The 27004-nt window shown below is 49.4% G+C and overlaps 1 protein-coding gene across 2 annotated transcripts in view; it reads right to left on the minus strand.

Moving 5' to 3' along the window:
- Positions 1 to 1538: 1538 nt before the first annotated feature.
- The window catches only part of Asb18 (ankyrin repeat and SOCS box containing 18), a 58279-nt gene continuing 32813 nt past the window's right edge, over positions 1539 to 27004 (minus strand). For both annotated transcript variants that reach the window (XM_051154321.1, XM_051154320.1), the window contains 3 exons: positions 15212 to 15719; positions 3217 to 3330; positions 1539 to 1810 (listed from right to left, as the gene is read on the minus strand). In XM_051154321.1, coding sequence (XP_051010278.1) covers positions 1625 to 1810; positions 3217 to 3330; positions 15212 to 15719 — 808 coding nt within the window. In that variant the 3' untranslated portion in view covers positions 1539 to 1624. The remainder of the gene's footprint in view (positions 1811 to 3216; positions 3331 to 15211; positions 15720 to 27004) is intronic.

Below are 27004 nucleotides of genomic sequence, written 5' to 3' on the forward strand. Positions count from 1 at the left end.
CGGGGCATCCCATGGATACCTTGTGACAGACTGAGTAGAGCCATCCTGGGCCTGGAATTCTGGAAGCAGACCTGGGAACCCCAATTGGGCTATTGTTTTTCTAATTGACCCTCAATGGGAGAAGGAGACAGCCCTTCCCATGTGACTCAGACAGGTGGGGAGGAGAGAACAACAGGTTCAGCCCTGGCTTGAGTGCGTGTGGAACAGCGAACAGGTCGGACCACCGTGAGGGCCAGAGACACCTAAGGACCCGTCCCATGGAACAGATACCGGAAGGTTCACTCTTTTGTCCCTTTGACCTTTTTTCCTTCTTGTGTAAGCTAGTTGGGTTATATAATAAAGTTTAATTGTTAAAAAACAGAGCCAACACTAGCCATTGGAGGCACTGCCCCTTGGGGTTAGAGGAACAAAGGGTATAAGAGTTAAGTGAGTGCGGGCCTTGATGTGTGGCCGTCTCTTGCTGTGTGGCACTCTGGCTGAGCTCAGGCACCGCTCAGTTCATGTACTTTTCCTGGCCTCCCGCTCCTGGTGTCATTTAGCAGAGAAAGATCAGCAAGGATTGAAAGAGTTTCAGGCAGAAGACTCCTAGATGATCAGAGCCTGGCTTACCATCCTCTGGTGTCCTGAGAGTGCTGAGCTCTCGTGTGTTTGCAAGCACAATGGACCGTGTGTAAGTTCACCTGGCTCTGGAGCAGGTGTCCTCCTAGCGGGGTTCTGCTATGTTTGGGGCACAGTTGCCCTCCAGGTGGCTTGGCTCCCAGAGGGGTGGGCAGCCTTTCCTACAAGCCCAAGAGTCTATAGCCCAGGAAAGAAGTGTCCATGTTGCTGACGCACGGGGGCTAGAGATACACTTTGGAGACTGCTCTTGTGTGTATGTATGTATGTATGTATGTATGTATGTATGTATGTATGTATGTTTCAAGACAGAGTTTCTCTGTGGAGCCTTGGCTGTCCTGGACTCACTTTATAGACCAGGCTGGCCTCAAACTCATAGAGGTCCACCTGCCTCTGCCTCCCCAAGTGCTGGGATTACAGACCACTGTGCCCCATTTTGGGGACCACTCTTATCTCTTGGTATGACTTTGGTTTAGGATGCTTTCTGACAGCAAATACTGGGCCGCTGACTGAGTGTTCCTTATAAACAATCAAGACACAGAGAGGATTTTCTAAAAAAAAAATTTTTTTTACATTTATTTACTTCATCTTATGAATGTTTTGCCTGCATGCATATATGTACATTCAGTGCCCATGGAGGTCAGAAGAGGGCCCTGGAGCCCCTGGAACTCGAGGTCTGAATGAGTGTGCACAACCAGGTTAAGCGCTGGGAACTGAGCCCAGGTCTTCTGCAAGAGCAGCCAGGGCTCTTCACTGCTGAGTCCTCTCTCCAGCCCCAGTAACAGACAAGGCTTTTATTACCAATTCCATTTCAAGGTGTACTGTAGGCTTGTGGGTCTGTGCCTCCCTTGGTCACTTGGGAGATGGATGGGGCTGGATGTGCACCCTCTCCTCCCTCCCCCTAACCCCCCATTACCCCCCCCCCCCATACCAGGGTGTTGTCCCTCACATACAGCCTCTGTGGAAAGGCAAAGATGCGCAGAAGGACCTGGCCTCCAAGTCTGTGGTTTCAATGCAAAACCCCCTCTGGCTCCAAAAGCAGATAACTTTGCAGCGTGCCAGGTAAGGGTAGCTGGGGCACAAGGCGAATGCACTTCTTACCGAAGAGTTTCCGGATGGCGCAGCGGCAAAGGTGCTGCAGGCAGCGCGGGGTGTGTGCCAGGGCAAAGAAGGACCTGTAGAAAGGCTCGTGCATCTAGAAGGAAAGGCGCGGAAGAGTGAGGCAGTGCCTGGAACTAACCTTCTTCCTGGCGGGGAGCATGGATGGCTCATGCTGTCCTGTGGCTCACAGGTGCCAGGGAAGGAAAGCTCTGTCACCTGAGACCTGGCCTCCACTTAGAGGGTTGACTTGCTTTTCCAAAGTAAAGTTCCCAGGGCTGGAGAGATGGCTCAAAAGTTAAGAGCACTGCCTTGCTCTTCCAAAGGTCCTGAGTTCAATTCCCAGCAACCACATGGTGGCTCACAACCATCTGTAATGAGATCTGGTGCCCTCTTCTGGTGTGCAGGTGTACATGAAGGTGAACCACTGTATACTTAAATAAATCTTAAACAAAACAAAGTAAAGTTCCCATCGCGTGGGACATGGTTTGGGGATATCCTCCAATCCCTTTCTGCTCTGCCCCTGGCACAGCAGCTGACCCCATCAATTCAACTGTGGCCAATCTTGCTGTCTCTGGGCAGCAGGGGGCTTAGGAGCCATGCCCATCAGCTGGAGGCTTTGTAAGGCACTAACACTCCACTGAGACTGGTGTGTGTGTGGGCAAACTTTCTCTGGGAGCTTTGGGAAGGAAGTGCTCCCCCTCTTTGTGGCCAACAGCCACCTGTGGACTCTGTCATGCGTGGCTGTGGTGCCCACAGTAGTACAGGTCACATGTTATAACCTGCAGTTCCTACACAGGGCCAGGGGGAGGTGTGCCTGGAAAAGGAGCCCCTCAAACCTGCAGCTTCAATGCTGCACTTCTCGCAGGCTCACTCCCTCAGCCCCAATACTCTTCAAGGCATCATGGGATGGCTGTTTGTTCTTCATGGCCAATAGCACTCCACCACAATTGTCTTATGGTGATCACAGAGGTTCCATGACCTCCGAGGAGGATACAAAATGCACTGATGGCAAGCAAGTCTCTTATGCAAAGCAGCTCTGAGTGAGACAGACCCAGTCCTCCTGTTTACTCCCAAGCCATCTAGATTACCCATAATGCCTACAACAATGAATGCTATGTAGGGTGACTGTTGTATGCTGTGATTTTTAGAGAATAATAAGTGATGAAAATCTGTGTATTTTTTTTCTAGGAGGGACCCTATTTACCCCTGATACTGTTGATCCATGGCTGCTTGACTGCATAGGATCACTAACTGCTCCCCTCCACCTTTCTGTCTTCTCTCTTCAAATGTTTTACTTCCTGGCTGGTTTTAGGTCAACTTGACACCAGCTAGAGTCATCAGAGAGGGAGGCGTCTCAATTGAGAAACCGCCTCCATAAGACAGAAGGCATTTTCTTAATTAGTGATGGATGTCAGCCATCCCTGGGCTGGTGGCCCGGGGTTCTATGAGAGGGGACTGAGTTTTGTGGCATCACAGAAAGGGACTGAGGCAGCTTCTCACCTGGTATACTTCCTCAGGGATGGCGTCCTGCCAGGACTCAGACACTCGGAGCTGAGTGTAGGAGTTGAACAGAACTTCAATGACAGAGGGCACCTGTGCACATGTCCTCAGCACCTGCGGGGGGTGGGGGAGAGTGTGTCCTCAGCACCTGCGGGTGTGTGTGTGTGTGGGGGGGGAAGCGAGAGGCTTGAAGTCCAAGGGGAGAAAAGCTGGAGAGGCAGGCAGGTTCTTGCATGCCATGTCTGCCACTCCTTGGCCCTGTGACCTCAAAGGCCCAAGTCACACCACACAAAGCGATGAGACCAGAGCAAGAGTGTTGTCAGTGAGAGGCTCCACCAGGTATAGGAGGCGGTGACTCTTCAGGGGAAGCCCACATCCTGGGGGGGGGGGGATGGGGGGTTGGCTACCTGTGGCGTCATGGTGGGGCTTAATAGGTTTAGGGGCAGGGGTAGGTTGGGAGATGCTGATGGGTGACGGTCCGCTGCTCAGAGCAACTGAAAGCAGTTCTATGGGCAGTGTGGCCTAAGGATTGTGTTCCCAGTTTTCCCACCTTGATTTTTCAGTGTCTGGAAAGAAAGAATGGTGGGGGTCAGGAAGGAGAATTGTCTTGTTGTTGACTTTGCATTAGTGTGGCCCTTACATTTCACAATCCTCACAGGTCAAGATTCTTTTTATTTACTTACTTTTAAATAGTTACTTTAAAAAAATGTGTTTATATGTCTGTGTGGGAATATATGCATATTTTAGCATGGTGTGGTGGCACACGCCTTTAATCCTGGCACTTAGGAGGCAGAGGCAGGCAGATCTCTGTGAGTTCTAGGCTAGCCTGGTCTACATAGTGCCAGGATAGCCAGAGCTATATAGTGGGACCCTGTCTTAAAAAAAAAAAAAAAAAAAAAAAAAGATTCAGGGCTGGAGTGGTGGCTTAGTGGTTAAGAGCACTGTCTGCCCTTCCAAAGATCCTGAGTTCAGTTCCCAGTAACCACATGGTGGCTCACAACCATCTATGATGAGATCTGGTGCCCTCTTCTGGTGTGCAGGTGTACATGCGGGCAGAACATTATATACTTAATAATAAATGAATAATTCTTTTAAAAAGATTCATTTTTACTTATGTATATGTGTGTGCTGCCATGAGGTTATGTACCCCATGTGTATGCCCGAGGAAGCCAGAAGAGGACATCAGATTGCCTGGAGCTGGAATTACAAGAGATTGTGAGGAGCCTAATGTGTGTGCTGCAAACAGAAAGCAGTATTTTCTGGGCCGATACACATTTTGCAGCTAATGTTATTCCACCTTTGATATTAATATTCTTAAGTTTTTAATCTTACTACATTAGCTATAGTCTTACATTTTGTGTTAACAGCATTGATAGTTGGCACAATCATCTTATTCCTAATTTTTTGTTTTTCATTTATTTGGTTTTGGAGATAGTATAACATTATGTGAGCCTCCATGCCTGGCTTTTTTGTTAACTTCTTTAAAAATTTTTATTTATTTAGTTTATATACATTGGTGTTTTACTTGGATGTGAGGCTGTCAGATCCCCTGGCACTGGAGTTACAGACAACTGTGAGCTGCCATGTGGGTGTTGGGAATTGAACCTAGGTCTTCTGAAACAGCAGCCAGTGCTCTTAACCACTGAGCCACCTCTCCAGCCTTACTGTTTATTTCTTTTATTGTTGGTTTTGTTTTTTTTTTCCGAGACAGGGTCTCTCTGTGTAGCCTTGCCTGTCCTGGCCTTGCACTGTAGACCAGGCTGGCCTCGAACTCACAGCGATCGCCTGCCTCTGCCTCCCAAGTGCTGGTGTTTACGTCTTAAGACATAAAATTTCAACTTCTTTGGGTTTTTGTTTCTGCTTTTTGTTTTTGCTTTTTTTTTTTTTTTTGCTTTTTCGAGACAAGGTTTCTCTGTGTAGCCTTGGCTGTCCTGGACTTTCTTTGTAGACCAGGCTGGCCTTGAACTCACAGCGATCCACCTGCCTCTGCCTCCTGAGTGCTGGGATTAAAGGCATGCACCACCACTGCCTGGCTTCAACCTCTTTGTTATTGGGAAGACTTTACAAAGTAAATTGGGATTTTACAATCAATTGGGAATTTACAATCATTGGGACTAAGAAAGGCCACAGGCCGGGCAGCTATGAGGAGCTGCACCAGGCACTACATAAGGGATCCCTACTCTATCGCAGGTGCAGTGGTGTTCAAGGCGGGTGCGTGAAGGGCAGTAGGACCTGACTTTACTTAGAGGTGGGGGATGGGGGAGCTCTTAGAAGACAGAGACACTGTGTTCCATGAGTCCAGTGAGAAGTGGCTGTCGGTGGCCCACACTCAGGATGGCAGTTGGGAAGGAAAGAAAAGGTCTTCTTTTTTATGTTTTTTTCACTCTCATCTCCATTCCTGTCTTTGTCTCTTGTGTATCACCCAGTTTCTCGGCTTTTGGTACTACTCCCTTGCCATTGCTCTCCAGGCTATTTGCGACTCACTCTCTTGAATTTTGGCCTTGAGTATCATATGGCTTCCTTCAGACCTTCTCTGCCTTCCTCCTTAGACTCGGCGGCACACTGAACTCTTCTTCACTCCCTGGGTCACACACACTGCCATCTGCTGCCCTGGCCTCGTCCTTGTCCGTCTTCACTGATGGCACACCATTAGGTCTTCCTGACTCTTGGGCTGGAAGCCTTGGGGCTGTCTTCGACTTCCATGTCTTCTCACTCTCCTCATTCAGTCTGTGGAGAAGGCTTCATAGTTCTGCCTTCAAGGTCCATCCTGTATCAGAGTGCCCTTTCCAGTCTCCCACCCTTGTTGTCTCTGACCCTTGGTCCCTTGCTATTTTACACACAGGCTCAGGCTGCCCCAGGCTTAGGCCACAGGCTGACTGCTCGTTTGGATTGCTTGTCCCCAGACCTCTGCACAGCCAACTTCCTCGTTCCTTTCAGGTTTTGGTTCAAAGGCCACTAACCTTAACTCCCCACTCTGAACTCACTGCTACATCGTCCCACGCTGCTCCCCCCAGCGACCCCCAATGCCCCGCCGCCATGAATACTGTCAGGATGAAGCACTGTGCCGAAGGGTTCACAGAGCTACATGCTGGCCCAAGATCGGTGGGCACAGCCTCAAACAGAAGACACTGTTGCAGGGACATTTCTCAATACTGGTTTGTCCAGATTCAGCTGACATCATCCTTGCTACTAACTCTGAGGACAAGGATTATCAGTATATTCTCATTCCCCACCCCCTCTCTCTCTGAGACAGGGTTTCTCTGTGTAGCCTTGGCTGTCCTGGACTCACTTTGTAGACTGGGCTGGCCTCGAACTCACAGCAATCTACCTGCCTCTGCCTCCCAAGTGCTGGGATTAAAGGCGTGCGCCACCACTGCCTGGTTTATCAGCATTCTCTTAATCAACAATATCTGCATGCGCTTTATTTGTGTGTGTACCTGGGTGTACGCATGCTAATGCTCATGGGAGGAGGTCAGAAGATAACATACCAGAAGTCAGTTTTCTCTTTCCACGTTCTGTATCTTTGGATTGAACTCGGGTCTCCAGGTTTGTTGGCAAGAGCCTTTGTCAGCTGAGGCCTCTTGTTGGCTCGTGTAATTCTCCTAATTTCCCCCTTCTACTTTGAGATAGGATCATGCTGTCTAGCCTAGGCTGACCTCCAATTTGTAATCCCTTGCCTCGGTTTCCCAAATGTGGGATTACAGGCATGTACCACTGTACCACTGTGCCTCCTTTAATCTTTTGCTTTTGAAAGCACTCTTTACTTCACCTGCTTTTCATTCACTCACGGTGAACCGTGGTGTGCGTGCTCTCTCTGTAGTACTTCTGAGGAGAGGCTGTCTGTGGTTATTGTTCAGGGGGTCAGTGTCTCCTTGGCTTTCTTGTGTCAGTGGCTTATTATGGCTGACCATGCCTTTCTTTCCTGGTTGACTTCAGGATCCTTGAGGGGATGGTGCTCTCTGATCTGTTCACCCATTTACCCAAAGTTACCTAGTATAGAAAGTTCTGGAATTTTTGGCAGCCTCCTCCTCCTTCTCCTCCTTCTTCTTCTTGGTTTTTCGAGACAGGGTTTCTCTGTATAGCCTTGGCTGTCCTGGACTCGCTTTGTAGACCAGGCTGGCCTCAAACTCAGAGATCTGCCTGCCTCTGCCTCCCAAGTGCTGGGATTAAAGGCATGCACCACCATACCCGGCTTTGGCTTCTTTTTAAAAAAGAACACAAATATAAGAATATGTTTTTGTTTTAATCCCAGGTGTGGGGATATGGGGCTGCTTTGGACTGTCCGAAGCAGCTGACTATGATTTGCCTTGTGCTCTAGCAGAGATGTGGTTTTGCCAGCTGTAGATAGTTTCTACCATTGTGTGACATTTGGAATTCTGGGAATTTTTCAGAGGGTACATAAGTGCTGGGGCCCCATAGGTCAGGTTGGTGGTTGTTTGGTGAGAGGGGTTGGTTGAGGTTTGTTAGTAGTCGTGCTTAAAGAAGAAACAAGAAGAAAGAAGTTAGATTCAGGGGTTTCTCCCCTCTTTCTCCCCTCTACACTTTTTCCCTCTTATCTAGTGATAGTGGGTGAAACTAGGGGAAATAAAGGGTGTGAAAAAGAAGAACCCACAAAGTAGCAAAGGCCAGCTACAACCTAGGGTCTTTCTGGTGCCTGACTGGTGCTTGTATGTATCTGTTCAATAAATAGTTGACTAAAAATACTTTTTTGTTGTTTTTTAAAAAGTGTCGAAGGATATGGTTTCTGAGCTGTTCATATCTGAAAATACCTTTCTTTTTTACATCAAATGAAAGTCATCTTGGGACTGGAGAGATGGCTCAGGGTTAAGAGGACCGTCTGTTCTTACAAAGGTCCCAAGTTCAATTCCCAGCAACCACATGGTAGCCCGTGACCATCTGTAAAGAGATCCAGCGCCTTCCTTTGGTGGGCAGGCGCACATGTAGGCAGAATACTGTATAAATAATAAATACATCTTTTAAAAAAGTCATCTTGGCTCAGTATAATATTTTAGTGTCTAAACTTTTCTATTAAAAATATGTTGAAGGATTTTTTCAGCTTCAGGAACAGAGGGTCTTTTTCTCTGTGTGTGCATTGTATATGTTTGTTTGTTTGCTCCAATAAATGCTTTTCTTCAACTCAAAAAAAAAAAAAAAAAATTGTCAAGGAGGCTGAGGATGTAGCCCAGTTTGGTGGAGTACTACTTGACTTGCATCCGTGAAGCCCCACGTTCAACTCAGAGCATTGTATGAAACTCTGGTGTGGCATCACACTCCTGTGTTCCCAGCACTTCTGAGGTGGACACCTAGCTTAGTAACCTGTTTTTTGATTAGATAGCCAGTAAGATTTTTGCCATATATTTTAAGAACAGTTTTGCTAGAATGTCATAGGTTTTTTTTTTGTTTTTTGTTTTTTGTTTTTTTGTCATTTACATGTCAAGAACACTCATTTAACCTTGAATTAAAAGTTAAGACTTTTAGTGTAGAGTTTTCTTCTACTAAGCCTCTGAATACTGTTCCCAGTCTTCTTGTTATAGGTTTCTCTTGAATTAGGCTACTGTCTATTACAGTAGTTCTCAACTTGTGGGTCTCAACCCCCTGCGGGGGTCTGCATATCAGACATCTTGCAGATCAGGTATTTACATCATGATGCACAAAGGTCGCAAAATCAGAGTTACGTTGTTGCAACAAAATAATTGTATAGTTGGGGTTTACCACAGCATAAGGAAGTGTGTTAACGCATCGCAGCTTTAGGAGGGTTGGGAACCCCTGATCTGTCTGCGGTTATAGGCATGCATGCACCTGTGTATGGGTTTGTCTTTTTTCTTTCTTTCTTTCTCTCTTTTCTTTCTTTCTTTTCTCTCTTTCCTCCCTTCCTGCCCTGTCCCTTCACCCCCTCCCTCCCTCCCCGCCTTTCTTTCTTTTTCTTTCTTTCTGACACAGAGTTTCTCTTGTGTATCCTTGGCTGTCCTGGAATTGCTTTGTAGACCAGGCTGGCCTCAAACTCACAGCGATCCACCTGCCTTTGCCTTCCCAAGTGTTGGGATTACAGGCGTGCACAACTGCACCTCGCTCGTGTCTGGGTGTTCTTACGTAGGTCCTGAGGAATCAAACTCAGGTCCTCATGATGGCAGAGGAAGTGCTCCTAGCCCTGAGCCCTCACCCCAGCTTCTTTTTTGGTTAAGGTGAACCTGAATACATGGGGAAGCCATGGTCCTGTTCTTTGTCCAGTCATCTGAGTGGAGTGTGGCTTGTAGGACATATGCCTATCTACTTAGGCCTGAGGCCACTTCCTGTCCCCCTCTTTCAGGGAGAATCTCCAGGCTGCTCTATCCTGGGTACCCCATTTACACCTCTGTACTTTTCTCAGAAACCCAGTAGCACCCCAGCGGCCTGCCCACTGTTCCTGGCTGTTCTGCCAACTGTTCTGACTGGCTGCAGAAACACTTGGTGCCACCACAGAGGGACCCTGGTGAGAGGACAGAATGCTAGTGCTTCCTCAGGCCTCCTTTTTCTTTCCCTTCCTTCCTTCTCCTCTGTCTCCAAGGACATCTTTCAGAAGACAGGAACCACCACCTTTTCTAGACTAGTCATCACACTGTCGTTGTAGCTATGATGCTGTTTACTTTGTGTGTGTGTCATGTCTCAGGCATGTGTGTGGAGGTCTGTAGACAACCTTTTTCTCTCCTCGCCACTATGTTCTCAGGGATTGCACTCAGCTCCTCAGGGTTGTTGGCAAGTGCCTTTCCCTACTGAGCCATCTCTCACACCCCACATTGCATCGAAGGAATCCCCAGTCCATTTCTTCCCATCTATGACCGTTACCAAGTTAAAACTTTAGCCATTTTCAGAAAAGGAGACAGAACAGGCTGAGCTGCAGCTGAAGGGCTTGCGCCCAGGAGCACCTGCCAACCCCCAACATGTCCTTCTCCCCTCTTTACTTGTTGTCCTTCTTGGTGTCCCCAGCCCCAGTCCTGGGCCATCACCTCTCATTCACTCACTCTCTTCTCTGCTGGGGAAGCCAGCCCCCAAGCCCCAGTCGCCTGCTTCCCAGGTGGGCTCTGGTAATTTCTGTTTTCTAAGGCCATGCTACCCCCTCCCCCAAACACAGACCGGCTCCTTCTCTGCAAAAAAATACCATTAAATGGCTCCCAGGGACTGCACACTACACAGACCTCCCCCACCCAGGGTAGGAAAGAGATGCCCTCCCCGAGAGCCAAGCACCACCTCTTCTCCCCACCCCTCCCCCACCCGGGGTCATAGACTGTGACAAAGTCTTATTGCCTGTCTCCAGGAATTCATTTTCTGTCTCTCCCTCTGTTCCACCTCTCTGGGGCTCCCCACCCCTCCCCAGCCCCTCAGTACTGTGCCCCTCGTGTTTGCCAGGCAGCTGGCTGCCTTCATTATTTTTACGCCAACACAGTTTAAAAATCTCCGCTGCCTCCTTGCTGTCTGCAGAGAGGCGGCTGCCACATTACTCTGACACGTTGATGTCATTAGTGTCCAAGCGCACGCTCTTCAGCTAATGAGGCGGCAGAAAGAAAATTAAGGGGAAAAATCACACAGGCACATTGCTTTATATGTAGATGGAGAAATAAAAGAAGGGTAGAAAAACAGAGGCAAGCTTCCTGATGGCTCTCACTCCTCCCCTGGAGCCGCTGCTGCGCAGTGGGGCAGCCAGGGAAACCGGGCCTGCATTTTGACCACAGTTCTGCCATCTCCTGCCCGAATCTGGCGAAACTGTACTCAGTGGCTGAAGTCACGTTACTTAATTCTGAAATTAGGTAAGAGATCAGGAGGCTATAGTTCCAGCAGTGTCAATGTCCAGGAGTGAGCCAAGACCTGGAATCTACAGCTCTTTCTGGAATCTTCCATTCTCCCTGCTCACCTTTGCATTTCCAGCTCTGTTGTCCTCATCTGAATTTTCACAGCAGCCAGTGGTTCCTGTCTCCTCCAGTTTCTTTTCATACTCAAGGAGATTCGCTTCAACACACGGATTTTGCTTATGTTACCCCCTTGACTTTGATGAACTGGATTTCTGTTGTCCTTAGGCAAAGGTCCAGGCCCTTCACAAGGCGCCTACTCAGCTGTTTCAGTGTGGGTGGGGGGTGGGAGTGTAGGGATGGTTGTGAGTGTGAGGGCTTGCTGTTTCCTCTTCAGTCCGGTGGTCCTTGTCCCCAGAGGCACACAGTCCATACTTGCTCTGTCCTCTCTGCCTGCTTTCTGTAAGCTCCCCTCTCCCGCAGGCTTTGGCCCTCAGATCTGGGCTTGCTTATTGCATGCTTTGGGTCTCTGATACCCCAATGTGATGGCTAATTCTGATTGACACCTTGACAGAACCAGAATCACCTAGGACACAAATCTCAGGACATGTCTGGGAAGGTATTTCTGGATCCGTTAAATGAAACAGGGAGACCCTTCCTAAATGTGGGCGGCTGTCCTGTGCACCTGGGCTGAACATGACGGAGAGCTATAAGCTCCTAGACCTGGTGTTCACAAGAGGTTGTGCACTGTCTGGTGTGGAATGCTGGGAACTGAACTGAGGTCTCTCTGCAAGAACATTATGTACTTTTAACCTCCATGCCATCTCTCCAGCCCCATAGCATGATTGTCAAATGAAGGCGTGGTTGAGCACATGAGGGGCACTGTGGGCTGTCCACATAGCCAATGAAGCAGTTTGGGGGAATGCATGGCTAATTAATTAATTAATTAATTAATAACTCATGGTCCTTATGTTACTGGTAGGGTCTAAGGCTCAATTACTTCTAACCATTGCAGGTGGCTATCCCCCTACTGGGACAGCACATTTTGGCTTCATCATTACAGGGCTGGGTCAGAATGCAAAGGGCTCTGAGGAGGGTCGGTGACATCAGGGGACAAATACAGCTGACCACTTGATCCCTCGCCACTTCAAGTGGCTCTCAAGTGAACACACAGAGGGAGGGAGAGAGGGAAGGGGTTGAGTTAAAGGACGTGGGGTGTGACAGGCAAGTCATGTCCCGCCTATAGGAGCTCAGCTTAAGGCCCTCTCCTAGCCTCTTTGTTGGACCCAGCGTTCTCTTTTGGGGTAAACCAGAAATGTGCTCTTGAAAGATGTGGACAAGGGAAAACGGGCTTGCCTTTCAGAGTCATGAATTTGAGGAGAAATTCAATAATGCCTCTATCCCAGATCACAGCTGTGCCCACATTCTGGGGTCTCCCAGCTCTGCTGGCAGCCTGTCGTCCCAGGTCTGGTCCCACTCTTTATACGTATTGAACCCTGGCTTCCCATCTCTACCCACACTGCTCTGGGCCTGCACTCCGGCCTCTGGCGTGAATTAAGGGTCAGCAGGGCAGAAGGGCCTGGCATCGTGGACACAGTGGCTCCCAAGTCTGGCACCCCTTGCTTGGCTTTCACAGCAGCACAGTGAGCCTGGCCCAGATGTATGCTCTGTGTCTGCCTGACGCCATGACGGCGCCTTTGTCTGGGCGCAGGGGATTGTGATTTATGTCACAAGCTCTCCGTGAAACCTTTTGCCTCAGTAATTCTGAGCTCCACGGGTGTGTCTTTACATCTATTTCAAGTGCGGCTGCTGCTCACGAGGGTGTGTATGTGTGTGTGTGTGTGGTGGGGGGGGGGGGCTGTGGGCTGCATTCCAGGTGGCTCGGTGTTTGCCCGTGTCTTGCCTGTGGGGCATCTTTACCTAAGCTTGCTGTGTACCCCAAGGGTACTGCTGAGCCCAGTAAGGTGATTACACTCTTTCAGGTGAAACTGACAGGGAGCCTGGGTGGAGGACTAGGTTGCCTCTCCATCGCCACGGTTTGCCCTGCTTATCCCACGGCGGCCAGGCCAGCCCACCAGAGGCGCATCTAGTTTGGATTCAATGTGGGTAAAGTGTGTCTCATCTGCAGGAAAGTGGGGTCACTTCGAGAAGTGTAAGGGTGTCCGTGCAAAGGGGTCAGCATCCTATATCCAGAGGTTGGATGCAGACCTGTGCCCTGAAGTCACCGGATTCCCTGGCGTTCATGTAGCCAACCTTGATCCAAGGTCTGTGCACCTGCGCTGCTTTTTAGTACAAAGATTTCTCCCCTAACTGTTCACTTCCTTACACACTGGTGGGGAATTGTCCAGAGAATCCTCCTGTGGCTGCCAGGGGCCAAGGGCTTCCCATGGTCCTGCTGTAGCACACTGCCCAGCACATGCAAGCTGACCCCCAACCCCGAGGCATGATGTGCTGATCATATGACCATACCCCATATATCTGGCATGACATTTGAGCATGTCCCAGGTCAGAGGCCCTGAAGACCTGGAGGAAAGCACTAAGCCATATGCTGTCTCTGTAGGTCAAGGTGGGATTCTTGCTGCCCCAGAAGCCCTGTCCTCAGGGATCAGACTGGCAGTGTGTATGTGTGTGTGTGTGTGTGTGTGCGTGCGCGCGCACCCGTGCCCACGTGTGAACACCGTGTGTGTGTGTAAGTCAGAAGACCCTTTTGGGCAGCTATCCTCCCCTTTCATCTTGTTTGAAGCAGGCTCCCTTTTATTTGCCACTTTGGTGCATACAGCAGGCTAACTGGTCCCCAATATTTATTTACATGTGTGGCTGTGGGGGTGTATACATGTATGTGGGGAAGCTGAAGGTCAGCCTTGGGTGTCATTTCTCGGGAGCTAACTGTCCACCTTATTTTTTTGAGATGGGGTCTTTTATAGGGACCTGGGTGTGATGGGCTAACTAGTGTTGGGTGCCACCTTAACTATACCTGGAATCAACTGCAACCCAAGCTTCCAGGCGCAGCCGTGAGGGATTTCCTAATCGGATTATTTGAGGCACCATCCACCCTAAATCTGGACCACACCTTCTGGTGGTAAGCCAGCATGAAAGGACACAGAAGAAGGAAGCCTTGGCTTTTGCCTGCTTGCCCTCACTCCCGCTGGCAAGTTCATCTACCCTGTTGCTGAGGCTGGTATTAAAGCCAATTTCTTCAGGATTTGAACTTAGATTTGAAGATTCACAGCTGTTCAGGAATCCCCTAGGGGCTCCAGTGCCAGATGGGAACTGCTGACATAGTCTTGTGGATGAACAGCTACTAGATTCTTAGTCTTCCTTTCGGAAGACAACCATTGTTGGACCACAGCCTCTCAACCATTCAACTTACACACACACACACACACACACACACACACACACACACACACACATGTCCATATACAGTGTGTATGAAGATGCCATTATGAAATCATGACAACAAAAGGTCAAAGGTCAGGGGCCTGAGAAGATGGTCCCCTGACCTCCATTTAACTTTTGTTGTCGTGATTTCATAATGGCACCTGCATCTATGTACATCGTTCTACTGCATTCACATCCGCCCAGGGGATTTTACTGTGGTGGCGCTGTTTGTCTCCCCCCTTCATGATCCTTTTGCATGAACAACGACCTCACAGATGGAGAAAGTGGCAAGGTGAGCTGAGCAGAGTTTGCAAAGAAACAGCCAGGGCAAGGGTTGGAGGTCTCAACGTGGGGGTGGGGGGAGTGGGGGCGCGACCTGAACAGGGCCCATCAGGCCAATTTCACAGCAGGCGTGAAGAATTTGCGAAGGTGTAAAGTGCTCTCATTAACAAGGAGCGGAGCAGGTTGGGTGACTTCACTGCAGATCAAACGCCAGCTGTGACGAGAGACTCATTTTCATCTTTCTGAAAATTACACCAAAAGACTTGAGCTACTGAAAATACTGGAGCTGGCGCTGTGATGGCATCACGGAAGTAAAGTGCTAACGAGTCCTCAGGAGACTACATCGAAAGGTGGCATTCTGGCATATTTAGCAACAGTGCAGCCTCTTCATTTTTCTTTTGGCTAACCACGAGAATTCTAAGTATCGCTCCTCAAAGTGGGGCCCCCAAGATTGGCAGCCTAAACCTCCTTGAGAGAAATGCAGACCCTCCCATGGCTGCCTGGGACACACAGCATGCACGCCTTGGCAGGTCCAGCGTCTGCATGGCCAAGCAATCTTAGGGTCCCCTTACCTTGGGGAAGGCGTCAGGCCACACGGAGGGGGATCCGTGGTTTAGGAGTGCTTGAACGGTGAGCTGCGGCGCGGCCGGGGGCGCGCACGTGGCTGTTTGCAGCGCGCGCGCCAGCGGCGACGTGCCACCATAGTCGAGGGCGCCCGCGTCGGCTCCGTGTCGCAGCAGGAGCGTGCACAGGCCCGGGCGCGCGTGGCCGCAGGCCTTGTGCAGCGGGCTGCGCTCGTCCTCGTCGCGCGCGTCTGCCGCCGCGCCGCGGCGCAGAAGGAGCGCGCACAGGCGCAGGCAGCGCGAGTGTTCGTCAGGGCTCCGCGTCGCCGCTCCGCACGCTGCGCTTAAGGCTGTCTCGCCTCGGCCGTTCCTCGCGTCCACGCGCGCACCGCAACCAAGGTAGAGTCGCGCGTGCTCGTCCAGGCCGCGCTGGGCCGCCACGTGCAGTGGCGTGTCTCGGCCCGGGCCACACTCCAGCTGTACTGTCGCGCCGTGCTCCAGCAGCGCCTGAGCGCACCTGCGGGGAGGCCAAATAGGTTACTAGCGTGCCAAACTAGCCGCGACCCGCCACCCACAGTGTACCTGGCAGGTGAACGCCAGCCAAAACCAGAACTTCGGATCTCCAGGGCCAAGGCCACCCACTGAGGAGCGAACTGAGCTGAGACAAAACCAGAGTATGGCAAACTCAGGGTCCCAGCCCCACTGGTCACCACAAGAGTAGGAACATTTTGTAAGCACTTAGACTTAGTATGAGAATGACAGTTGCTTGGTGCTGTTTGGGAAGGTAATGTCCACAAGACATTGGTTCTGGTCACTTGGACTTTAGCTGACTTGGTCAAACCCGGAGGTTATGGTACAGAGAGAATTCCTTTGATCAGGCTGCCCCATCTTTCCTGGAAGGGCCTGGCTTTAGGGGAGGTGCGATCTCCCCGGCAAAGGAGGACAGATTGTGCTGCCTCTAGGCTCACCGGCTGCATTCAGGACTGCCTCTGACTCCACCTAGCTTCTCACAGCAGAGCCGTTGGCCTGCCTTTTCTGTCCCCTGAGAGCATTCCCACCATCTCACCTTCCGATGGTGGCTGTTGGACCATATTAGATCTGGCAGCCTATAGCCCTCTGGCAGGAAAAGTAGTCTCTCAACCTGAGATGGGAGAAGTCGCCACAGAGCCTTGTCCATTTCCCCCCAGCTAGTCTCCTGTAGCTTAGAACCCGACTATTACCCACTGGACAGGTGCTGAAGGGCACAACTTAACTGCATCTGTCAGCAGTATTCGTTTCTGCCCTAGGGAGCACTGAGAACTTTTCTCCTTGACATTTCTCCTTCCTGCTCGGCTCCCCTTCCTCGGGCAGTGCTGTGGTAATTGCCCGTCCTCATTTCCCTCTGTTGAGGAGAGGATGGCCAGCTCCATCTTTAACTGTCACCTGTTCCTCTCCACCTGGCTGCTGAACTCTGCTGGGGGAGGCAGGACCTTCCTTGGAGACTGGCTTTGATTGCAGCTGACCTATCTAGATCACCATTGCAGGCCTTGAACCTTTCTCCTTCCTGGTCACCTCATAACCCCCCTCCCCACCCCCCACCCTCCACCGTGTCACCTGGCTAGTGCCTTCCAGCATGCTGACTCAACATCACAGCTCTGTTGTCCTCTGTCCATCCAGCCGCTTGGGAGTCTACCCGACCCAAGTCCACTGGCAGTACTTTCTAGAGCTCCCTTCCTTGCCGCCTCCAACAGAGGCTCCCCTTCCTGTGCTTGCTGGAACCAGTCTCTACATTTGCCTCCTCTATCCCCCTCCCCCATCCACCCTTTCCAGTCACCTTGGCATCCCCAGGGGAGGGCCTGTTTCTGCCCTTTGCCTGTTCTCTAGCCTCCTCTCTCCTTCCCCCACTGTCTGGTGACACTGTCACTTGAATACCGTCTTCTCACCATTCCCACTGTCAACTGTCTTTTGAGAGGCCCTCCCTCCCTCCCCCCAAAAAGCTCAGGAGTCTCCTAATTTATCCACTTTTTTTTTTTTAAATTTATCCACTTTCAAGCTCCATGCAACCCAGAGAGAATCTCTGTGGTGCGATGAACCAGTGGACGGACACATGTTAGGGCCCAGGGACACAGGTGCCACCTGGGCCACCTCCCTTGAACCTCACCAGCTTCCTTTGCCAAGGCTTCTCCTGCTAGGTTTCTGTTCTCTCTGATCTGAGGACAGACCCTCGGATCACCCTGTGGTTGTGTGCCCTCATGCCTGTGTGTGCACTTCTTCCACGGATTTGCTGGCATGGGCTCCAACCTCCTCCCTCCCTCCCCTCGTCCTCTGGGAAGCCTTCCTCGCTCCACCAGGCTGAAGGGTTGTAGCTCTGTATTGTTCTTTGCTTTGTGAGTACAGGATCAAGCAGGACACTCACCACCAAACGAGTGCCGGCACCTTTGTCTCTTGTCTTAAAACTGTTGGCTCCTCGTGTGTAGAAAGTGTGTCTGACTGTTGGGTGTAGTGCTGTGCCTAGCTCATTATCTGTATTCCCCAAAAGCCTGTTAAACAAATGCGTCTCGCTAACGACCATCTTTCAGCTCTCTCTTGCATTGCTGCTCTTTTCCCTACTATTTACTTAACTGGGGCTCTGATCCACATCATCCATCGAGGGTTTGGAGGCTGACAGCCGCTGCCCTGAAATGCATTTCTATTTCTTCCTAGGGACTCTCAGTATTTTTAATTCTCCCTTTGTGTTTCTCTGGCCTCCACATCAGCAGTATCGTGAGAAGTGGTCTGTCGTGGGTGAAAGATCTTTACAAACAACTACAGCGTGATGTGAAACATCCTTTGGGAAGACGGTACCCAGCCAAGAAAGGATGCAAATTTTACAATCAGAGCAATTCGCTTTGCTTCCTGCCTGGCTCTCTGGGAGGAATTCTGAACGGTGCAGCAGGAGGTTAGAAATCAAGGGTTCTGTCTCATTTTGCCACCGAGCCTCAAAAACATTATAAACATTTTTTTCCTGTCTTTTTTTTTTCTTTTCCTTTTTTAAAACAGCACAGCCTCCAAAGAAAGATGTCCACCAGGAAGAGTCCTTGGCCTGGTGGGCTAATGGGAGGTTGCTGCTTGCTACATAGGGACAGGATGGGGACGCTGGCCCACACTCTGGAGAATTGCAGATGCCCAGCCTTTCTGTTTTTAATGAAGAGCTTTAATAGGCTAACCCTTGGCACTTTCTAATGCTGGACAGTAGCTGAAGATGTAGAACCACAGGCCCGAGAGAGAAACCACAGAACAAATTGATGGGGGCACGTCTCTCTCGGCACAGGTCAGGCGGTCATTAAAAATGAAGGCGTGGTAGCCTAGGTAATGACACACACAGATCTGTCCCATGGATGCACGGAACTGTCAGTCTGCAAAACACACTGACATTACTGCCTTAAAGAGCCGCCAGTAAAGGATTTGCTTGAGGAAAGCCTGGATTGTATAGGGCAAAGTGGGGTTACCTCAGCGTAGGGTGCTGTGCTGATGAGGGGCTTTGATTTCTTCTCATGGACTTAGATTTCCAAATTTTCTAGGGCAAGTTGGAATAACAGCTTGATTTAAGAACAACAGCTGACACCATTAATCACAAATTGACACCCACCAGCCCCAGCAACAGCTGGACTGTAAGAATGTCACTCTTTCCAAGTTTCCAGAACACTCCCAAAGTTTCCCTTGATGCCTCTGATGGAAGGAGGGGTTTGGGAATGCAAGTATGACAGTGCCTGCGAGCAGGCCAGGGGAGAGATGGCCGACTGTGGAGTGTGGCAAAGAAACAGGTGAGGGTTTGGGAACTTTCTGGACCTTACCCCAGGACTAAACCACGTCTTACACAATTTGTCCTTTCCATGCCATGTCTGTGGTTATGGTGGTTTCGATGGAAAATGGAGAGATGGCTCAGTGGTTAAGAGCCCTGGCTGCTCCTCCGGAAGACCTGGGTTCAATTCCAGCATCCAAATGACAGCTCAAAACCACCCGTAACTCCAGTTCCAGGGGATCTGATACTCCCCTCTGCCCTCAATGGCCACCAGGTATGAACATTGTATGCAGAGAAAACAGCTACATACATAAAATAAGAAACAATGGAAAATGTTCCTCTAGGCTCCTGTATTTGAACATTAGCCCCTGGTTGGTGGGACTGTGTAGAGGAGATTGTGGGGACCTTTTAGGAGGTGGGTGGAGCCTTGTCGGAGCAAGAATGGAGGTGGGCTTTAAGAGTGCATAGATTTACTCTAATTTCAGTTTGCTTGCTTGACGTCCTCCATGTGGCTGAGATGTCAGCTCCTGCCCCTGCTGTCATGCCACTCTCACTATTATGGCTCCTTCCCTTGCCCCCTATCCATAAGCCAAAAGAATCTATCCTGTCTGTAAATTGCTTTGGTCGTGGAGTTTTATAATAGAAACAGAAGATAACAAATACAGTGGTACAGTGGAAAAGCATCATTCAGGCCTGTGGGGAGCACAGCTGGGGATGAGTCCTGAACTCTAGGCTGGTACTTGATAAGGGAGTTTTCTGGTAGCCTGCTAGACAGACAAAGTCAGAAGGGCCTAGGGGTGGTACAAACAGCTGCTGCTGGGAGTCAAGGGGTGCTCTATCCCCCATGGCTGTGGAAAGAGCATCAAGTCCATCACACAGGGATCGAGACACTGCATGGCTTGAAAGTGTCCAAGGCAAAGAAACTTGGATAAACACTCACCTCTTGCCCTTGGTCCTTCAAGCCTCATCCCCAACTTTGATAATGGTTTCAGAGACAATGACAGCTGCTCCAAGGTCTAGTTGATAGTAAAAGACGAAGGTGCTGAGGTGATTCAAGCTAAGGCCACCAGGAGCAGTTGAATCAGGGCCTGTTTCACATCTCATCCCCAAAGCAGAAGCACAGAGCGCTAAAGAGCCCACCCCCCCTACACACCGCTCCCGCCCCACGTTGCATTCCCCACAGAGCATGGCTTTTACTGTCAGCCTCTGGCAGGAGGGCCAAGTCCTTCAGCTTGACCTTTCCTCCTTCTCCTCCTCCTCCTGTTCCTCCTCCTCCTCCTTCTCTCACATGTACCCTGCCTGGCTGCCCGGCTGCCATGATTCCTGCACACCCCATGCAGGAGGCTCCAGACAGCATCTCACCTCTGCCTCATGGTCACCATGTTTCCACAAATCCCTTAACACAGTACTCTCTTGCCCTCTGGACCTGAGTTGGAAGGCTTTTTTTTTTTTTGGGCATCTTAAGCACCTTGGGTTTTTTCTTTTAATATTTTATTTATTATCGTATGTATGCGCGCACACACAAACACACACACACACACACACACACACACACACACACACACACACACACACACACTGGGGTATGCATGCGGAGGCCAGAGGACAGCTCTGTAGAGTCACTTATCTCCTTCTACCTTTGTGTGGGTCTATCAGGCTTGAGTGACAAGTGCCTTTATCTCCGAGCCATCTTGCGCTTTAAAACAATGTATTTATTCACCGCCACATCTCAGTATTACATGTGGATGAGACTTAGAAGAACAGTGACTTCCAAAAGGTCATGTAGCCAGAAGTGGCCGAGCACAGTTCTAGATTGTTCCATTGGCCTTCCAAATTCTCAGTCAAACCCTCAGCTCTGCTGCATCTTCCCACCGGGTACTAAAGAGGTAGGGTGCTTCATGGCCATGTGTCTACAGGGATAAAGCTGTCCTGGGGAATTAGAATGCAGCTGAGGACTCTTATCACCTCGAATTACTGCTGTGCCTCCTTATGCTTAGGCTGGTCTGTCTGTCTGCCTAGCTAAGGTGGTGTGTATAGTGTATAGCACAGTGATACCGTAACAGGTGGGTAGCCTGGGGATGCCCGCCCTATACAGCCTACGTGTGAGGCAGGTTTCTCCAGTAAGGTTTGCATGTTATGATGTGGACATGGCTATGAAATTGCTTCGTGATGAGCTATAAAATAGTGAATGGTGAATTTGTCAGACTATATCCTTGAATTTAAATGTGTCTGTGTGTCTGTGTGTAGAAGCCAGAAGTCAGCTGCAGGTGTCCTCTATCACTGATATTTTGAGACAGGGTCTCACTAAAGGGAGATCTTACCCATTAGCTGGCTTGGCTGGCCAGTGAGCTGTGTGGATCTCCCCATCTCTGTTGCCCCAGCACTGGGGTTACAGACAGATGCCACTACATCTGACTTTTGTATGGGTGATGAGGATCCTGACTTAGGTCCTGGTGCTTGCAGGGCAAACACTTTACCCACTGACCCATCTCCCCTGAACACTAAGCTTTTAAAAAACAATTAATCAATGGACCCTATGTCTGATACTGCTCAGGCAGCCGGGAACCTGAGACTTGATAGGCTGTGGACATTGGAGAAAACCAAATTATCATTCTACTAAAGAACCACAGCAACAAATGACTCTAATGACATTCTGCTATACCCATAGATCAGTATTTGCTCAACCATCATCAGAGACGCTTCCTCCTGCAGCAGATGGGAGCAAACACAGAGACCCAAGCGGAACAATGTATAGACAGTGAGAGACCTTGCAACACCAAATCCTAAGTGGGACGTCTCCATCAAACCTCTCCCCTCAGGGCTCAGGGAGCTTTGTGGAAGAGGAGGCAGAAAGGCAGTAAGAGCCAGTGGGGATGGGGAACACCAAGGCGACAGTGGCTTCAAGGTATAACAGGACTGGCATACACCTGAACTCACAGACTGTGGCTGCATGTACAGAGTCTGCAGAGGTCCAAGCCAGATGGGGGTCCCTGTGCTGAGAAGTGGACATGACCTCCCACCCCTAGCCAAGAAGCTATCTCCAATTAATAACTGCTCGCAATGGAAAAAATTAGTTCTTTCACTGGGGACATATAAACCACACTTAAGGACAGGCTCTGTGCTCAGCAGTAAGTGGCCAACCCAAAATGAACTCAATGGTGCTTTCTTTATTTCTTTATTTCTTTTTGGTCTCATAATGCTTTGTTTGGCCATTAAAACAAAACATTATGGGTCTTTTGCTTATATGTTATGTTTTCTGATTTTGTGTTTCTATGGGTTTTCTCTGTGGGCAGATGTTCCTGCCTGTGTGTGCTTCTTGTGCTTTTTCTTTTTGCCTGTTTGTTTTGTTTTGTTTTGAAGAGAGTTTCTCAGTGTAGCCTGGGTTATCCTGGAGCTCACTGTCTAGGCCAGGAAGGCCTTGAACTCATAGAGATCTGCCTGCCTCTGCCTCCCAGAGTGTTGGGATTGAAGGCGTGTGCCACTGCCACTACCACCTGGTTTATTTTATTCTTTTTTTTAAAGAGAGAGAGCGAGAGAAAGAGAGAGAGAGAGAGAGAGAGAGAGAGAGAGAGAGAGAGAGAGAGAGAGAGAGAGAGAGAGAAGGCATGGGATTGGATAGGTATGGAGGTGGAGAGGATCTGAGAAGAGATGGGGGAGGGGAAGCCATGATCAGAATATATTGTGTGAAAAAATGATTTTTAATATAAATAACTGATTAATTAATTCAATCAAAAAGACATGCCATATTCTTTGGAGACAAGGAGATGTGTTTCTTGGCACAGGACATTGTAGGACTTCCTGGACATGAGGTGGGAGGGGGGGCGGCCTGCCTTGTGGCCTCTGGCTGTGGGACAGTCACAGAACCTGCTTGTCACTCAGCCCTTCCAGGAACCCTCCATGGTGGACCTATTCTCCCTTGGGTGTGAGCAGTGGTCTAAGCACAGGAATAGGGGACATGCGGGTGGCTCCATGGTCAATGCATTCTTGGGTGTGAGTGTCAGCCATCATAGGTACAGTGATTCCGCAGTCCCTCAACAAGCAAGGTGATAACAGAAAGAGAAAAAAAAAAAAAAAAAAAAAGAGCTGCCAACAAAGCTAACTTCATGATCAAAACATCACCTTTTGTGGGAGATAAGGGCAGACAGGCAATGCTTTTGAGCACTTTGTTGGCAATACTGTTTATGGGTAACTCCTGCTGTATGCCCCTTGAGTCCTTGGACATTACCCACATCCACCCCTGCCCCCATTTTACACAATTGCCATGGGCCTCCTCTGACATGTGGAAAGATGATGGGTCTTAGGAGCTGGTCAAGTTGGATTGCAGTTACTGCTGTTGCCCGCTCTTAAGTGAGTAAGCGTGGTGAAAACTGGGCTGCTGGCAGGGCCCTGGGAGAGGAGTAGGAGAGGCTACAAGGCTGTGTGTGTACTGGCCTTTGGGGAGGGATCCTGGGGAGGAACTCAAGAGGAAAATGCAACCATGCCTGCTGATAAAGATTGGCATGAAGGACAGGAAGCCACAGCCCCGAGACCAATGGAAGAGCAGTTCTCTGGGTCTTCTGCCCAGGGTCTTCTTTGGAAACTTACCACCCCAGCCACTTCATTTTCCTCTCTCTCCCTTCCTCTGGGGGGGGGGGATGCACAAAAGTTCATAGTAGAAAAGGTTGATGTGAGTGGACAGAGATTTCAGGGCAGAGGAAGCAAGAAAAACCTGCATGGTCATTTGCAGCATCACTGTCTCCCTTTGGGCGATGGTTGCTGCTGCGTTTTTCTGGTGTTGGGTAGTTACAGTGGATGGTGATATTGGGGGGGGCACTATTGTCCCTAAACTGCAAACAGACCCCTGTGCCTTGGCAAATGGAGACATAATTGAGAGAAAAAAAATGTCAAAAACTGACTTTGCCTTTTACTAAACATGGCCCACCAGATAACATCTGTCTAGAAACTTCCCTAGTGTTCCTTCTTCCAAAAGAATGAATGTCCCCCTCCCTTCCTCCCTCCCTCCCTCTCTTTTCTCCTCTCCTTTCCTAATCCTCATACTCTGGATAAAGAGGAGAGAGAAAGGCATCAGGTGAGAGGTGAGAAAAATGCCAGGGGTGGGGAGAAGCTGACAGTGAAATGAGTTTGAAGTAAACGTCACGTGCAGGGAAACACACAGGTCCCAAGACTGCACCTGAGTGGACTTTGACCATAGAATCCATGAGGATGACTGCTGCCTCAACGTAATACTCATGGTCCCCAGCTCCCAAGGACTGCCTCTCGCTGTCTCTCAGCCCTCCCTGCATAGACAGCTGCTGCTCTCGTTTCTCTCACGTTGTCTGCTTTTGTCTTTCTGAGACTCTGCCATGGTTTTGCGCCTGTCTTCGCACCCACATCACTTTGTGTACAAAGTAAACTGTTCTTGTTGCTGCTGTAGAGTCATATTCAATTGCACAGACAGACCAGGTATAGATCGTATTTTAAACACAGGCTTCTGTTAGCGTTCACAGATGTTTGGCTGTCTTGACTCTGATTATCCTGAAGAGAGCTGCCATGATCATTTTTGTATACATCTTCCTGCAGATAATACATCCACACTTTCCTTAGCTAGAACCCCAGAAGTGGCTAAAAGGTGGCTCCATACTTAATGTTGTAAGAAAACGGCAGTATCCCAAAGAAATTGTATCATTTCACACAACAAAACGCTGTGTAGGCAAGTTCTAGCTGCTCTGCTTTCTCACCAACACTTGCCGTCGGCAGGTTTTGTTTGTTTTGAATCTTAATCAGCACGAAATGGAAACTATTCCATTGCGGTTTTAATTTGTATTTTCTTGGCAATCAGTAATGCTTAGTACATTTTATGAAGTGTCTCCCAAGGCTTTGGTCCAGGGGGAGGAGGCTTTGATTTGGCCTGGTTTCTAAGTGATAAGATGCTACCTGGGGAGTGTTCTGCTTAGTTTTGTCAACCTGACACAAACTAGAGTGAGTCATCTGGCAAGGGAGAATCTCAACTGAGAAAAATCCCTCCATCAGATTGGCCTCCAGGAAAGCCTGTGGGGCCATTTTCTTGTTTAATGATGGAGGCGGAAGGTCCCAGCCCACTGTGGGTGGTGCCAACCTGGGCTACAGGGTTGTATAAGAAAGCAGGTTGAGCAAGCTTTGAGAGAAAGCTAACAAGCAATGTTCCTTCAGGTCTTTGCTTTAGTCCCTGCCTCTTGCTTCCTGCTTTGAGTTCCTGCCCTGACTTCCTTCAGTGAGGGACGATGATCTTTAAGCTAAGTAAAACTATTCCTCCTCAAGTTGGTTTTGATCAGCATTGTATCACAGCAACAGAAAACAAACGAGTAAACGGGTTGGGCACTGGTGGCCTATACCTTTGTTCTTAGCACTCGGGAAGCAGAGGCAAGTGGATCTCTGAGTTCAAGGCCAGCCTGGACTATAGAGTACGTCCTGAACAACCAGAGCTAACCAGAGAAACCTTGTCTCTAAAAACCTAAAAAAACAAAACAAAAACAAAAACAAAACAACCCCCCCCCAAAAAAACCCCCAAACCAGCCAACCAACCAAACCTGGAACCCAAACCCCAAACCCAAACCAAAAAAACCCCAAACCCCCAAAACAAATACAGCAGAAGGAAAACTGAGGACACCCGCCTGTAGGGGCAGGGCATGATTGGATGTTAATGACAGAGATTAAGTGGAACCACTTTGGGATACAGGCACAATGCTTAACTGTCTTTGGGTCCTGGCTCTGCCAGTGTCCCTGTGTGTCACCATGCTGGCCCACCACTGGCCCCCTCTGTGCTTTGGTTTCCTAATTTTTTTAAAATGTTATTTTTAGAGACAGGGTTTCTCTGTGTAGCCTTGGTTGTCCTGGACTCACTTTGTAGACCAGGCTGGCCTCAAACTCACGAAGATCTGCCTGCCTCTGCCTCCCAAGGGCTGGAATTAAAGGCATGTGCCACTACTGCCTGGCCATGGTTTCCTAATCTTTAGACTGGGGATGGTCATGTCTTTCAGGGTCAAGAAGGTTCTAGTACATAAAACAGTTACAGAACTCAGGAACTACAGAGTTCTCCAAACAGCAAGTTACCAAGCGGGCCACCGTGAGCCCACTTTCTTGAATATGAGATGCCTTCCATTTATGTTGACTGAGACTTCCTTCCTGTCTGCTTGATGGGCACAGGGTCAGCTACTTACTGGATTAGTAATGGTGCCCACAAGCTGTGGGCGTGGCCTCTGCTGCTACGTGGAGGCTGTTGCTGTCCTAGTTAGGAGTCTACATCTGAACCATTGTCCCCTAGCAGAGTAGCTTTGCTTGTTTGTTTGTTTTTTTCCTTCAGATAAAGCAGTGTAGTCAATTCTCCACATGTGTAGGTCCCACAGCCCAAGACTGAAACAATTGTGGATTGCAAATATTTTAACAACAACAACAACAACAAATTTCATCTCCCCCTTGCCATCGTCACTAAACAATCCAGCACACTGATGCCTTACACAGCACTCGAATTGCAGTAGGCGTTCTAAGAACCTAGAGGTGATTTAAAATATACCGGAGGGTGTGCGTGGCTTCCATTAAAATCTGAGGCCTCTTCACATACGGGACTAGCATCTTCAGATTCTGGGTACCCATGGATATCCTGGCACCAATGCTGCATGGATACCAAGGGATGTCTACATAGCATTTCCCTCTCTGCTCAGATAGTCCCACCTGCCAGGCTAGACCCGGAACAGAATTGCCTAATGATTTCCTTCAATGATGTCTGTCCCCACCCCATCAGCTGCGTTCACTGGCCCGATTCTGACTTATGAATTACATTTCACTTAGCACTGACACACCTGGAACAAGAAAGTGAGCCAGTGTGCTTCTTATTAATATGTCTCACGGAGGAAGCAAGTCCTCTCAACTTTGCTTAAATCAAGGCGAGGAGAGCCAAGAACAAGACTCAGGGACTCTGGGAGCCATCTGTGGTTTTAATCGCTAAGAGTCAAAAGAAAACGGTGGACAGGGTCAAGGGAGACTCTGATACCAAACAGGGCAAGGCTGGCATGCAGCCTGCAAGGCGG

This window comes from Acomys russatus, chromosome 12 (assembly GCF_903995435.1).
Source record: "Acomys russatus chromosome 12, mAcoRus1.1, whole genome shotgun sequence".
Classification (NCBI taxonomy): domain Eukaryota; kingdom Metazoa; phylum Chordata; class Mammalia; order Rodentia; family Muridae; genus Acomys; species Acomys russatus.